This window comes from Salmo trutta, chromosome 23 (genome assembly GCF_901001165.1).
Source record: "Salmo trutta chromosome 23, fSalTru1.1, whole genome shotgun sequence".
In the NCBI taxonomy this organism is placed as follows: Eukaryota; Metazoa; Chordata; class Actinopteri; order Salmoniformes; family Salmonidae; genus Salmo; species Salmo trutta.
In genome coordinates this window covers 45,784,338-45,799,849 of record NC_042979.1, presented here as the reverse complement: position 1 = coordinate 45,799,849, position 15,512 = coordinate 45,784,338, and the positions used below count along the sequence as shown (strand labels likewise).

At 47.1% G+C, this 15,512-nt stretch overlaps 1 protein-coding gene across 5 annotated transcripts in view; it reads right to left on the bottom strand.

Moving 5' to 3' along the window:
- wdr7 (WD repeat domain 7) overlaps positions 1-15,512 on the bottom strand; it is a 149,790-nt gene that overhangs the window by 54,378 nt on the left and 79,900 nt on the right. For all 5 annotated transcript variants that reach the window (XM_029710513.1, XM_029710511.1, XM_029710512.1 and 2 more), the window contains one exon: positions 7,339-7,553. In XM_029710513.1, coding sequence (XP_029566373.1) covers positions 7,339-7,553 — 215 coding nt within the window. The remainder of the gene's footprint in view (positions 1-7,338; positions 7,554-15,512) is intronic.

Below are 15,512 nucleotides of genomic sequence, written 5' to 3'. Positions count from 1 at the left end.
TGTGGGCTGGCTAGTGGCTGCTGCATCATGGCCTGTTGTTGTGGGCTGGCTAGTGGCTGGCTAGTGGCTGGCTAGTGGCTGCTGCATCAGGGCCTGTTGTTGTGGGCTGGCTAGTGGCTGGCTAGTGGCTGCATCAGGGCCTGTTGTTGTGGGCTGGCTAGTGGCTGGCTAGTGGCTGCATCAGGGCCTGTTGTTGTGGGCTGGCTAGTGGCTGCTGCCTGGCTGTATCAGGGCCTGTTGTTGTGGGCTGGCTAGTGGCTGCTGCCTGGCTGCATCAGGGCCTGTTGTTGTGGGCTGGCTAGTGGCTGGCTAGTGGCTGGCTAGTGACTGCTGCATCAGGGCCTGTTGTTGTGGGCTGGCTAGTGGCTGCATCAGGGCCTGTTGTTGTGGGCTGGCTAGTGGCTGCTGCATCAGGGCCTGTTGTTGTGGGCTGGCTAGTGGCTGCTGCCTGGCTGCATCAGGGCCTGTTGTTGTGGGCTGGCTAGTGGCTGCTGCATCAGGGCCTGTTGTTGTGGGCTGGCTAGTGGCTGCTGCATCAGGGCCTGGTGTTGTGGGCTGGCTAGTGGCTGGCTAGTGGCTGCATAAGGGCCTGTTGTTGTGGGCTGGCTAGTGGCTGGCTAGTGGCTGCATCAGGGCCTGTTGTTGTGGGCTGGCTAGTAGCTGCATCAGGGCCTGTTGTTGTGGGCTGGCTAGTGGCTGCATCAGGGTCTGTTGTTGTGGGCTGGCTAGTGGCTGCATCAGGGCCTGTTGTTGTGGGCTGGCTAGTGGCTGCATCAGGGCCTGTTGTTGTGGGCTGGCTAGTGGCTGGCTAGTGGCTGCATCAGGGCCTGTTGTTGTGGGCTGGCTAGTGGCTGGCTAGTGGCTGCATGAGGGCCTGTTGTTGTGGGCTGGCTAGTGGCTGGCTAGTGGCTGCATCAGGGCCTGTTGTTGTGGGCTGGCTAGTGGCTGGCTAGTGGCTGCATCAGGGCCTGTTGTTGTGGGCTGGCTAGTGGCTGGCTAATGGCTGGCTAGTGGCTGGCTAGTGGCTGCATCAGGGCCTGTTGTTGTGGGCTGGCTAGTGGCTGGCTAGTGGCTGCATCAGGGCCTGTTGTTGTGGGCTGGCTAGTGGCTGGCTAGTGGCTGGCTAGTGGCTGCATCAGGGCCTGTTGTTGTGGGCAGGCTGTGTGTGTTGTAGAGGGAATAATGGTGCGTATTGACAGCAGGTATCACAGCCCCAGGGTGGAGGTAGAATTATTGTGTCAGAGGAAATGATGGGACATTATAGAAAGACAGCAGCTGGCCTGGGGGGGGGGGGGGGGGGGGGGCTTTGGATTCCCGGCTCTGACCATTTGATCTCCAGTCAAGACACTTAGTCTGTGTCCCAAATGGCACCCTATTGACCAGGGCCTCTGGTAGGAAGTAGTGCAGTATGTAGGGAACAGGGTGCCATCTGGGACAAGTCCAAGACAACCGTTATGATGAGGGAAGGAGCCAATAGACACAAATTGCACTTGAACTGCTGCCTGCCTTTATGTGGAGAACTGTGTTATTATGGGCTGTTACAGAGAACAGGAGACCAAGCCATAGCAATAATACCACCTTGTGATGACCACTAAAGTGGAGGAGGAAGAGTTTTGCTTCAGAAAACAGCAAAGAGAAAACACTCACGTGATCTTTACCACATGGACAAAGGAAAGATCGTGTCTGTTGTTAAGCTGCTCGCTCCCTCTACCTCCTCCGCTGGGTTTGTTATTTCCGTTACAGATTGGGGGCAGGTGGAGCTGATTGGGTCGTTAAGGTAACAAGTTGCACCTGGGTTTGGGATCAACGAGACGGTAAAAGCCTCTACAAGCACCGTTTTGTGATCTGGTTGATGTGTTTTGATTAGGAATTAGAAATGATTCGAACACGTACACCCATTTGACCTTCATCCATGCACCTCCATCACACCCCTACTTTCACACTTCACAGGTTAGTTTTATACTTATTTAATAAATATCTTTGTTACTCCTTAACTGCAAACGTGTGGACTTCCTTGCTTGTCACCATCGAAGAGCCAGGCTGTGACACAGTGGACCCATTCACACAGTACATCCATCTACACACACACCCCTGACAACCAAGTCCCTCTTCCTTAGTGACGGGAAGACCGTGTTGGTCAGGGAGGATGGCTACACACACACACACACACACACACACACACACACACACACCAGGCCGTAGGATCAGACTAATTAGAGTGAAAGGTCGTCGGTCTCGCGGAAGACAGTGGTGTGTGGTGGGGGGGAGGGCTCTTTGTCCAGGGTCTATTCTACAGTACAATACACCAGGTGTCATTTAGAATGATGACAGTTAGAACAGTACAATACACCAGGTGTCATTTAGAATGATGACAGTTAGAACAGTACAATACACCAGGTGTCATTTAGAATGATGACAGTACAATACACCAGGTGTCATTTAGAATGATGACAGTACAATACACCAGGTGTCATTTAGAATGATGACAGTACAATACACCAGGTGTCATTTAGAATGATGACAGTACAATACACCAGGTGTCATTTAGAATGATGACAGTACAATACAGCAGGTGTCATTTAGAATGATGACAGTTAGAACAGTACAATACACCAGGTGTCATTTAGAATGATGACAGTTAGAACAGTACAATACAGCAGGTGTCATTTAGAATGATGACAGTACAATACACCAGGTGTCATTTAGAATGATGACAGTACAATACACCAGGTGTCATTTAGAATGATGACAGTTAGAACAGTACAATACACCAGGTGTCATTTAGAATGATGACAGTTAGAACAGTACAATACACCAGGTGTCATTTAGAATGATGACAGTACAATACACCAGGTGTCATTTGGAATGTGGTTGGACATCAGCAGTTTGTCTCTTGTTATTTCATGTCAGTTAACATGTATTATGTTGGTGAATTAGCCATCTGTCTAAACTTGTAGTAATCATGGTCTTATTACTGACCGGGGGGCCCACATTGATTTTGTTAGTCACTCTCAATCAGATATATTATAAACTGCAAACATTAATCTCTGCCCCATGACAAAAATTGTAAAAATTGCAGGAAATTTGTGAGAAAATTACTAAGTATTCTTTCAAAATGTAGCTTAGGCCCGGATCTGACTGCATGTGAGGATATGGATGTGGGTATGCAGACAGGCGAGCCACTGTGACCCCTCATGATGAATTCAGATTTTTTTTGTAGCCTCACCCCACCCACAAGTCGCCCATCCCTGCTCTGTACAGACAGGCAGACGGAAGGGGAGACACAGGCTCTGTACAGACAGACAGGCGGAGAGAAGGGAGACAGACAGACTGGCTCTATACAACTCTCTCCTGGCAGCCTGCTATGTTCTTCCTTTAAGGTCATCCTTCCTCCCTAACATTTCTCTGCTGCTTGATAGCCTTAACGAGCTACTGGGCTCTCAGACCAAACACACACACACGGGAACACACACGGACACACAGCTCATCAGAGAGCAGCACATCTGGCCTGGTTGCCATTCAGCAACTACAGACCAGCAGGAAGAGAAACACAGAGGGAGAGAAAGGCACAGGATGTTGTCTTTCTATGACCAGCCATGACAGGGAAATGTTTCGGATCGGTTTCAGATACCGTTGAAGTTGGAAGTTTACATGCACCTTAGCCAAATACATTTAAAACTCAGTTTCACAATTCCTGACACTTAATCCTAGTAAAAATTCCCTGTCTCAGGTCAGTTAGGATCACCACTTTATTTTAAGAATGTGAAATGTCAGAATAATAGTAGAGAGAATGATTTATTTCAGCTTTTATTTCTTTCATCACATTCCCAGTGGGTCAGAAGTTTACATACACTCAATTAGTATTTGGTAGCATTGCCTTTAAATTGTTTAACTTGGGTGAAACGTTTCGGGTAGCCTTCCACAATGAGTTGGGTGAATTTTGGCCCATTCCTCCTGACAGAGCTGGTGTAACTGAGTCAGGTTTGTAGGCCTCTCCTTGCTCGCACACGCTTTTTCAGTGTTGCCCACAAATGTTCTATGGGATTGAGGTTAGGGCTTTGTGATGGCCACTCCAATGCCTTCCCTTTGTTGTCCTTAAGCCATTTTGCCACAACTTCGGAAGTATGCTTGGGGTCATTGTTCATTTGGAAGACCCATTTGCGACCAAGCTTTAATTTGCTGACTGTCTTGAGATGTTGCTTCAATATATCCACATAATTTTCCTCCTCTTGATGCCATCTATTTTGTGAAGTGCACCAGTCCCTCCTGCAGCAAAGCACCCCAACAACATGATGCTGCCACCCCCGTGCTTCACGGTTGGGATGGTGTTCTTCGGCTTGCAAGCGTCCCCCTTTTCCCTCCAAACATAACGATGGGCATTATGACCAAACAGTTCTATTTTTGTTTCATCAGACCAGAGGACATTTCTCCAGAAAGTACGATCTTTGTCCACATGTGCAGTTGCAAACCGTAGTCTGGCTTTTTTATAACGGTTTTGGAGCATTGGCTTCTTCCTTGCTGAGCGGCCTTTCAGGTTATGTCAATATAGGACTCGTTTTACTGTGGATATAGATACTTTTGTACCTGTTTCCTTCAGCATCTTCACAAGGTCCTTTGCTGTTGTTCTGGGATTGATTTGCGCTTTTCGCACCAAAGTACGTTAATCTCTAGGAGACAGAACGCGTCTCCTTCCTGAGCGGTATGACGGCTGCGTGGTCCCATGGTTTTTATACTTGCGTACTATTGTTTGTACAGATGAACGTGGTACTGACTCCAACCTAAGTGTATGCAAACCTCCGACTTCAACTGTACATACTATACCACGCTTTTATACTAATAAACCTACAGAACGGAGAACATGCATTTTAATGTGTAGGTAATGCCTCCAGGAATTGAAACCACTTGTACAATTCCTCACTCGCACCAACTGAGTCCTATAGGCCCACGTGGCACCGACTGAGTGCTATAGGCCCACGTGGCACCGACTGAGTCCTATAGGCCCACGTGGCACCAACTGAGTCCTATAGGCCCACGTGGCACCGACTGAGTGCTATAGGCCCACGTGGCACCGACTGAGTCCTATAGGCCCACGAGGCACCAACTGAGTCCTATAGGCCCACGTGGCACCGACTGAGTGCTATAGGCCCACGTGGCACCGACTGAGTCCTATAGGCCCACGAGGCACCAACTGAGTCCTATAGGCCCACGTGGCACCAACTGAGTCCTATAGGCCCACTTGGCACCAACTGAGTCCTATAGGCCCACTTGGCACCAACTGAGTCCTATAGGCCCACTTGGCACCAACTGAGTCCTATAGGCCCACTTGGCACCAACTGAGTCCTATAGGCCCACTTGGCACCAACTGAGTCCTATAGGCCCACTTGGCACCAACTGAGTCCTATAGGCCCACGTGGCACCAACTGAGTCCTATAGGCCCACGTGGCACCAACTGAGTCCTATAGGCCCACTTGGCACCAACTGAGTCATATAGGCCCACTTGGCACCAACAGCCACACTCGTACCAATTGCAAGTAAGCCACATAGGACACTTCTAGTGTTAGCTAGCTGGTGCTATAAACACACACACACACACACACACACACACACACACACACACACACACACACACACACCCACCTAGTGTTCTCGCTAGAGTTCCATTCCTCTAACCCTCCTGGCAGGCTGAGGCAGAGGTGTGAATCTCAGGGAGCGATGGAGTGAGATGAGAGAAACGAGGACAGGAGGGAGGGAGGATTACCTCTCATTCCATCTTCTCCCCTGGTAGTATCCAGAGCCATGCCTCCATCCCAACACCCCCAAGCCCACAACACTAGGAGTCCAAGTTCCACTTTAACTAAGCCCTGGTCCCTGCAGGCCGCTGGGCTGGAAAACACTCTTCACCACACACACACACCACCTCCGGGCAGGAAGAGGCAAGAAGGAGGAAGAGGAGGAGAGGGAGGAAAAAGAGCTGGAGGAAAGGGAGGAGGAGGAGAATAGTGATGAAGAGGAGGAAGGAGGAGAGGGGAGGAGAAGGGAGGAAGAGCAGGAGGGAGGAAGAGCAGGTGGAGTGTTTCCCTGTATAATTGTCTGGAAGAACCACTCTCACTATCTTCCTCTTCATCTATTCTCTCCAGCAACATCTTACAATGCAGGGCCTGGCTGGCTGGCTGGCTGGCTGGCTGGCCCTTGCATACCCCCATGGGATGGAAACAAGGCATACATTTTTCTGGAGCCCGACACCCATTCCGAAATATTTGAAGGGACAAAACTTACCGATTCCTATATAGTGTTTTACAGCTGGGAAACACTATATAGGTATCATTTTCCACACTGACATCTCATGAATTTCCAAAAGAGCAATTATCCAATAACTATACTTCAAATGTTGATTTCATACATTGTGACAATAATAATAACAACATAAGAATTGTCGCAAGTGTTCAGATTCCTTTTTTTCATCCTATTTATTAAATAACTTATCGGTAGAATTATTGTTCGATAGCGATATAGTGGTATAAGGCCCATGTCAGCCAATAATATCTGTGAGCCAATATATCGGTCAGGCTCTACAATTTTTCTATGGACGATTATCTCCTGCTATTTGACCTGTTCATGCCACTGCAATATAGCCTTTATGCTTTTCAAAAACCAGACTGGTTTCCAAAATGGCCACCGTTAAGTGCTTCCCTTTAGTCGCTCTGCTGCTCTCTGCATCCCAGCACAGAGGGTGACAGACACAACCATAGTTCAGGGAGGTTGATTGTTCTATTAAGATTCTACTCAAAGCTCGGGGACTCTTTCCTTCTCCCCCTCCCTCCTGGCCCCATCTGAAGTGAAAAATCCTGGTTGACTATTGGCAGAGAGACAGTGATGTGTGTGTTTGTTGCATTACGATGGAGAACACTGATCAGGGTTTGAAACACAGCAATTAAAAAAAGGACCAGTACACCAGACTGAGCTCTACATACAGTATATACATGGCTCATGTTTTTAAAGAGTTATAGGGTTAGGCTTTAAAATAATAAGGGTTCAGCTATTCCCCTATGTACGCATTCATAAAGCCTTTATAACAGCTACATAAAACATAACTGTGTCATAGGTAGTCACAAACATTATGAACAACGGCATAAGCTAACCTTGTCTGGTAGTAGATTGGTAGCCAGGGTCCGGGGTTAAAGCTAACCTTGTCTGGTAGTAGATTGGTAGCCAGGGTCCGGGGTTAAAGCTAACCTTGTCTGCTAGTAGATTGGTAGCCAGGGTCCGGGGTTAAGGGGTTAAAGCTAACCTTGTCTGCTAGTAGATTGGTAGCCAGGGTCCGGGGTTAAGGGGACTGACCTTGTCTGCGGTGTCTGCAGCCAGCAGGTTGGTAGCCAGGGTCTGTAGTTTGTGCGTGGCCATGTTCTTGAGCGCAGCCAGGCTGCGTCGTGTCATGGCCTGTTTCAGGTTGACCGCAGGGTGGCTCAGAGCGTCCACAGCGGCCGGCACCACCTCATCACACGCATTCAGGATCTCTACAGCCGTGATACCCATCACGCAACGGTCCAACGCACCTGAGAGAGAGAGAGAGAGGGGGGAGAGCGAGAGAGAGAGAGAGAGAGAGAGGGGAGAGAGGAGAGAGAGAGAGAGAGGGGGGGAGAGCGAGAGAGAGGGGAGAGCGAGAGAGAGAGGGGGAAGAGCGAGAGAGAGAGAGCGGGAGAGAGAGAGTGAGAGAGGGGGGAGAGAGAGCGAGAGAGGGGGAGAGAGCGAGAGAGAGAGCGAGAGCGAGAGAGCGAGAGAGAGAGCGAGAGAGAGCGGAGAGAGAGCGAGAGAGAGAGCGAGAGCGAGAGCGAGAGGAGAGCGCGAGCGAGAGAGCGAGAGCGAGCGAGGAGAGAGAGCGAGAGAGGAGAGCGAGGAGAGCGAGAGAGAGAGCGAGAGAGAGAGCGAGAGAGCGCGAGAGAGCGGGAGAGCGAGAGGAGAGAGAGCGAGAGAGAGAGAGAGGAGAGAGAGAGAGCGAGAGAGAGAGCGAGAGAGAGGGAGAGAGAGCGAGAGAGAGAGCGGAGGAGAGAGAGGCGAGAGAGAGAGCGAGAGAGAGAGCGAGAGAGAGAGCGAGAGAGCGAGAGAGAGAGCGAGAGAGCGAGAGAGAGAGAGCGAGAAAGAGAGAGAGAGAGAGAAAGAGAAAGAGAGCGAGAGAGAGAAAGAGAAAGAGAGCGAGGGGGAGAGGGAGAGAGCGAGGGGAGAGAGCGAGGGGAGAGAGAGCGAGGGGAGAGAGAGCGAGGGGAGAGAGCGAGGGGAGAGAGAGAGGGGGAGAGGAGAGAGGGGAGAGAGAGAGGGGAGAGAGAGGGGGAGAGAGAGGGAGAGCGAGGGGGGAGAGCGGAGGGGGCGAGAGAGCGGGAGGGGGGGATGCGAGCGAGGGGGGAGAGAGAGAGGGAGAGCGAGGGGGGAGAGAGAGAGGAGAGAGAGAGGGAGAGCGAGAGGTGGAGAGCGACGGGGGGAGGGAGAGGGGAGAGTAGAGAGAGAGGGAGAGAGAGAGGAGAGCGAGAGTGGAAGAGCGAGAGGAGAGAGAGAGGGAGAGGAGCGGGAGAGAGCCGAGGGGGCGAGGAGAGAGAGGAGGAGCGAGGGGGGGGAGAGAGCGGGCTCGGAGAGCGAGGGGGGAGAGAGGAAGAGAGCGACGCGAGCGAGGGTGAGAGAGAGAGAGCGAATGCGGAGGGATTCGAGGGGGGGAGGAGAGAGAGAGGGAGAGCGAGGGGGGAGAGAGAGAGGGAGAGCGAGGGGGGAGAGAGAGCGAGCGAGGGGGGGGAGAGAGAGAGAGCGAGCGAGGGGGGAGAGAGAGAGGGAGAGCGAGGGGGGGAGAGAGAGAGAGAGAGCGAGAGAAAATAATCAGGACTTTCAGAGACAGTTCTGGTTGGGTTTAACAGGCTGGGATGATTGATGGCTACTGGGATCTGTTGCGATTAACATTTTTTGGGTCCATACTTCACCCTGAAAATGTGAAGGTAAAATTGATTCCAACTGTCAACCTGATACAAAGACACTCCCATTTCTAGTCTATTAGGCACCTCTGTGTGAGTGAGTGGAAATAGAGACAGCGAGAGCAGATAGTTTTCTGGTCACTAGGGATATTGGTCTCCATCTCCAAGACCAATGCCCTCCTCCAAGCTCTCCTGTAATGTTCTGCCCAGTTACTAAGCTCTCTCCCAAAAAAATACATATTGGAGCTAGCCAGCAGTACCATTGGAGCTAGCCAGCAGTAGCATTGGAGCTAGCCAGCAGTAGCATTGGAGCTAGCCAGCAGTAGCATTGGAGCTAGCCAGCAGTAGCATTGGAGCTAGCCAGCAGTAGCATTTATATTCATCAACATGGCCAAGCTTTGTGTGGTAGCAGGGTGTAGCAACATTTGCTATGCAAATTTATACAAAGGGTGGGTCTAATCCTGGACGGTGATTGGTAAAAAACGCATTCCAGCCAGTGTCTATTCCACAAGTTACCATTAGCTAATATAATAAATTAGAATGTTGAAATTCCTATGTACTCTGTTGTATCTCACTGCGCAATCCACTGTCTCACCAGCCCAGCTAGACAATTTAAAAAAATGTGACATCCAGTGTAAAAATCTTCTAGACATTATCTCACATTTCCTTTTGGACTAGCATTTGGTTTTCAATAGTGGAGACTTGCATAAAACGTTGTCGGTCTCTCGGACATTTGGAACATTGTTTCAATATTCAAAACCGGTCTCCAGCTGTCCCGTTGTAATGAGGTGGACGAGACGAGACCGACAGGCAGCTTTTCTCAGCCAGTCAAAATCATGAATCAACATCATTTTTATGGATACAAATTAATGTCAAAAGAACAAATTAAGCAACACCCTCAGGACAACGCCTCTGCCCCGTGTGACCTAGCATTGATGTGTACGTACTAACATGCATGTGTAACAAACACACACACTTAAAAACATGAACATGTAGTATGTAAATTGCAAAGTAATTAGTAAAAAAAAAATTCTAAGTTAGTTAAGAACCAATTCTTATATACAATGACGGCCTACACCGGACGATGCTGGGCCAATTGTGCGCCGCCCTATGGCACTCCCAATCACGGCCGGATGAGATACAGCCTGTATTCAAACCAGGGACTGTAGTGACGCCTCTTGCACTGAGATGCAGTGCCTTAAACCGCTCCACCACTCGGGACCAGTGGATTAATGCTAAAGTAAACAAAATTAACACATCTGCCAGCTGGTAGCTCACTGCTGGTGCTGTCATACTATAGATAGTACAAGTCTATGAGAAACTAGATGGTCATTGTCCATTAATAAAAATTGTATGACTTGCTTCAGCTCTTGAAAATTATTTTTGTGGCAGTGGATAAGAACAGTGGAACAGTGGAGATGGCGCCTATGGAGACGGGCTACATTTAGACTTGAATTTGTATTTTTTTTTATCCAGAAAGTTCCTACTATTATCACATATTAATAACAACTGGTGTGCTACTTCAAGCGTGACGGAAATCTCCAGATTTTGTTCATCTGATATAGAACACATGGCAAGCTGCAGACCCGTTCATCTACCAAGAGAGTTCTCATCCGTGATGATCATGGCTGTCTACATCCCTCCACAAGCCAACAACCCTCTGCACTCAATCTGTATGGGGCCATATACAAACAAGAAACCACTCACCCGGGGGTGGGCAGAGACCGTCCTACCTCACTTCTACCAACACGTCTCCTGCCCCACTAGGGGCTCCAAAACTCACGACAACTTTTATTCTACCCACAGAAACACACACACACAAGGCCCTCCCTTTGGCAGATCTGACCACGACTCCATTCTCCTGCTTACAGTTTACAAACAAAAGCTCAAACAGGAAGTACCAGTGATGTGCTCAATCGGGAAGAGGTCGAATGAAGCAGACACAAGGCGACAAGAGACTGTTTTGTTAGTAAAGACTGGGATTCATCTGATTTCATTGAGGAGTTTACCACAACAGTCATGCTCTTCATCAATAAGTGCATAGATGATGTCGTCCCCACAGTGACTATAAGGACATATCCAAACCTAAAACCGTAGATTACAGGCAATATCCACGCAGGCCTAAAGGCTAGAGCTGCCGCTTATAATGAACGGGACACAGACATGGAATCAAACAAGAAAGCCCACTACGACCTCCGACGAGACATCAAACATGCAGAAGGACAATATAGGAGGAAGATAGAATCCTTTTACCCCTTTTGCCTCATCCCTGCAACTCCCGGAGAGGCGAAGGTCGAGAGCAAAGCGTCCTCTGAAACACGAGGAGGTTATTCTTAAATGTTTTGAATACTCAGCGGTGTCAGAGAAAGTCCTGAAAAATTGTATTATATCGTTCCTTTCTGTTCCTTTTTCTAACCTGTGAAATCAACCGTCTGTGTACATTTATTTCATTACATTAGTTCACCAATCAGTGTGAATAGAGCAGGTAAGCTAGTTGTTTACACCAATCAGTGTGGATAGAGCAGGTAAGCTAGTTGTTTACACCAATCAGTGTGGATAGAGCAGGTAAGCTAGTTGTTTACACCAATCAGTGTGGATAGAGCAGGTAAGCTAGTTGTTTACACCAATCAGTGTGGATAGAGCAGGTAAGCTAGTTGTTTTACACCAATCAGTGTGGACAGAGCAGGTAAGCTAGTTGTTTAAACCAATCAGTGTGGATAGAGCAGGTACACTAGTTTACACCAATCAGTGTGGATAGAGCAGGTAAGCTAGTTGTTTAAACCAATCAGTGTGGATAGAGCAGGTAAGCTAGTTGTTTACACCAATCAGTGTGGATAGAGCAGGTAAGCTAGTTGTTTACACCAATCAGTGTGGATAGAGCAGGTAAGCTAGTTTACACCAATCAGTGTGGATAGAGCAGGTAAGCTAGTTGTTTACACCAATCAGTGTGGATAGAGCAGGTAAGCTAGTTTACACCAATCAGTGTGGATAGAGCAGGTAAGCTAGTTGTTTACACCAATCAGTGTGGATAGAGCAGGTAAGTTAGTTGTTTACACCAATCAGTGTGGATAGAGCAGGTAAGTTAGTTGTTTACACCAATCAGTGTGGATAGAGCAGGTAAGCTAGTTGTTTACACATCAGTGTGGATAGAGCAGGTAAGGTAGTTGTTTACACCAATCAGTGTGGATAGAGCAGGTAAGCTAGTTGTTTACACCAATCAGTGTGGATAGAGCAGGTAAGCTAGTTGTTTACACCAATCAGTGTGGATAGAGCAGGTAAGCTAGTTGTTTTACACCAATCAGTGTGGATAGAGCAGGTAAGCTAGTTGTTTAAACCAATCAGTGTGGATAGAGCAGGTAAGCTAGTTGTTTAAACCAATCAGTGTGGATAGAGCAGGTAAGCTAGTTGTTTACACCAATCAGTGTGGATAGAGCAGGTAAGCTAGTTGTTTAAACCAATCAGTGTGGATAGAGCAGGTAAGCTAGTTGTTTACACCAATCAGTGTGGATAGAGCAGGTAAGCTAGTTGTTTACATGCGTTATGGACAGACGAGTGTAGCCTATGGTGCAAGATGCGACTGAAATGTCATAATATTTTGGTTTTGTTCCCTGAACCGGCTCCAACCCCTGATTGCAATACATATCGTCGTATCGACACTTAAGTATTGATATAATACTGTATTGTGAGGTCCCTTGGCAATTCCCAGCCCTACTGGTCTATACTAGTCTCCAGCATGGTGCATCTGAAACCAGCATGATCATATCGGTTGTGATAATGATGCCAGAGATGTATTATATCATGTTGTAGTCACTGTAAATGGATTTGATGATGCTTCATCTGCTCCTTAAAGGGAAATTCCTAAAACGTTCAACTTCGTGTTGTGTTGTGTTGTGTTGCAACCATGCTGTGTTGTCATGTTGCGTTGTCGTCTTAGGTCTCTCTTTCTGTGGAGTTGATGTGTGTTTTGTCCGATATTTATATTGTATTTATTTATTTATTTTTAATCCCCAGGCCCCCCGTCCCCACAGGAGGACTTTTGGTAGGCCGTCATTGTAAAAAATAATTTGTTCTTAACCGACTTGCCTAGTTAAATAAAATAAATAAATATTTTTATTAATAAAAACGAAATCTACAGCACCACCTTAACATCAACATGTGAAAATGTCACGTTTCTATATGTTGTAGTAAAAAGAGAGGTGAGTGTTTCTAATGACAACCAACTAGTAGGCAATTCCTACCCATAATTGGTTAAAATCCCTTGACGCAGACCAAAGATGTCATTGGAAACAATCCATTTTTTTTATTACTACAAAACACAGAAACAAAACATTTTCACATATTATGTTGATGTTAGGAGGGTGCTGGAGATGAATGAATGGTAAAAATTTCCCTTTAAGAAAGTGAGTTCTATTCCATTAGAGCTGATGTGGGGGGGGGGACCAATAGAAGATAAATCATTTATCTCTATGGGAAAAGCACTGAACAGAGGAAATGTAGCTGTCCATCAGTAATATAATGACTCTATAAATGGAGAGGCTGTTTCCCTCACTCCTTCAGCTCCTATCAAGTGGTTGCAGACAAACCTCAGGGATCATTACTTAGGCTACCCCTGCATGTCTAACAAACACACACCTTACAGCCACGTCCCTTCTGCTCCCCAGCCCAGTGAGTAGACAAAGCTTGCTACTGTACTGTTCTTCTGTCCTACTCAGCACAACGAGACATAACCAGCTTTAAGAGCAGACATAAACACACTAATGTGCCTAGCTAATGCAGTAACGGGCAGAGAGAGACTCCACATTTAGGGAGATGTTTTGTAAGTGCTCGACTTCGCTCCTACTCTCTCCTCCATCCCCCACTTCCTCCTCAGCCATCATCTTGACTTCCATTGCTGTGAGAGGGAGTTTAAAATCTGTCTAACGTTTTAAGAGAGTGCTGCGTTGCTTTACAACTCTAAACATGCGGCTTCGTATATAAAGACGGGACGGGACGGGGGGGCAGGACGGAAGAAACGAATGCTTCAGACAATCTATTATTCATCCTGGAAAGGGTGTGTGATTCTTCACTGAGCAAAAACATCGTAAAGGGAAGAACACAAGGTTGGCGCTACCCTGTTAGATTATAGCTGGTCGTCGTCGGGAGGAGGGACAGGAGAGACTCAATGTCTAATGGGTGACAAGCTTATTCCTCTTCCTTCCTCAGATAGGCACACATGGTTACACCACTGCTTATAACTATAATAATATTATTATTCTAAGTTAACTGTCGAAGACGTGCCAAATGAACGATATCCATCTCAGGGATCCAGCTGTGCATTTGGTTTGCTAGATGGCAAGTTAGAAAGAACAAGCGTCTTTGCTTACAGCAGAGACATTCAATGCCCTCCTGGATAATGATTCATGTTGCTTAATAAAAAAATAAAAAGACTTCCTGTAATACTGGAGACCCCGGTATGGTACAGAAACAGAATGAACCCTACTGGTTTCTAGTAATCACCCACACAGTGTTTGCATCCCAAATGGAACACTATTCCCTATGTAGTCCACTACGGGCACTGGTTAAAAGTAGGGAATAGGGTGCCAAAGTAGGAAATAGGGTGCCCTTTGGGACGCCACAAGTGAGAAAACAGGAAAATTGTATTAAACCAATCTGCCCATGAGTGGTGTCTTATCTAACACCTCCACCAAGACAACGCATCAGCCTCTCTCTCACTTAGTAGCCTACTACATCTCAATGACTTTGGTTATTAAAACAACTATGCAGACAAGTTCTTGCCTGGTTTAGATCTGATCTGTTGGGAAGATATCAGTTCGTCTCAGTGGTTGGTTTGTTCTCTGACAAATCAATGGCAAGTTCCAGTGTTCCTCAAGGTTCCGTTTAAGGACCACTATTGTTTTCACTATATATTTTAACTCTTGGTGATGTCATTCGGAAACACAAAAGACAACTTTCACTGCTATGCAGACGACACACAGCTGTAAATTCCGATGAAACATGGTGAAGCCCCAAAATTGCCTACCATGGAAGCCTGTGTTTCAGACACAAGGAAGAGGATAGCGGCAAATGTTTTACTTTTAAACTCGGACAAAACAGAGATGATAGTTCTAGGTCCCAAGAAACAAAGAGATCTACTGTTTGATCTGACAATGAATCTCAATTGGTTGTACAGTCATTTCAAATAAAACTGTGAAGGATCAAGGCATTACTTTGGATCATGATCCCTCTTTTCACAAACATAAAAATTAATCTTAAGACTAGCTTTTTAACATCTTCGTAACATTGAAAAAATCTGAAACTTTTGCCTAAAAATGAAGCAGAAAAACAAATCCATACTTTTGTCACGTTAAGATTAGACTACTGCAATGCTCTACTCTCCGGCTACCCAGATAATGTACTAAATACACTTCAGCTGAAAAACGTCTGCTAGAATCTTGACTAGAACCAAAAATATATATTGTATTACTCCCGTGCTAGCCTCTCTACACTCGCTTCCTCTTAAGGCTAGGGCTGATTTCAAGGTTTTACTGCTAACCTACAAAGCATTACATGGGCTTGCTCCTA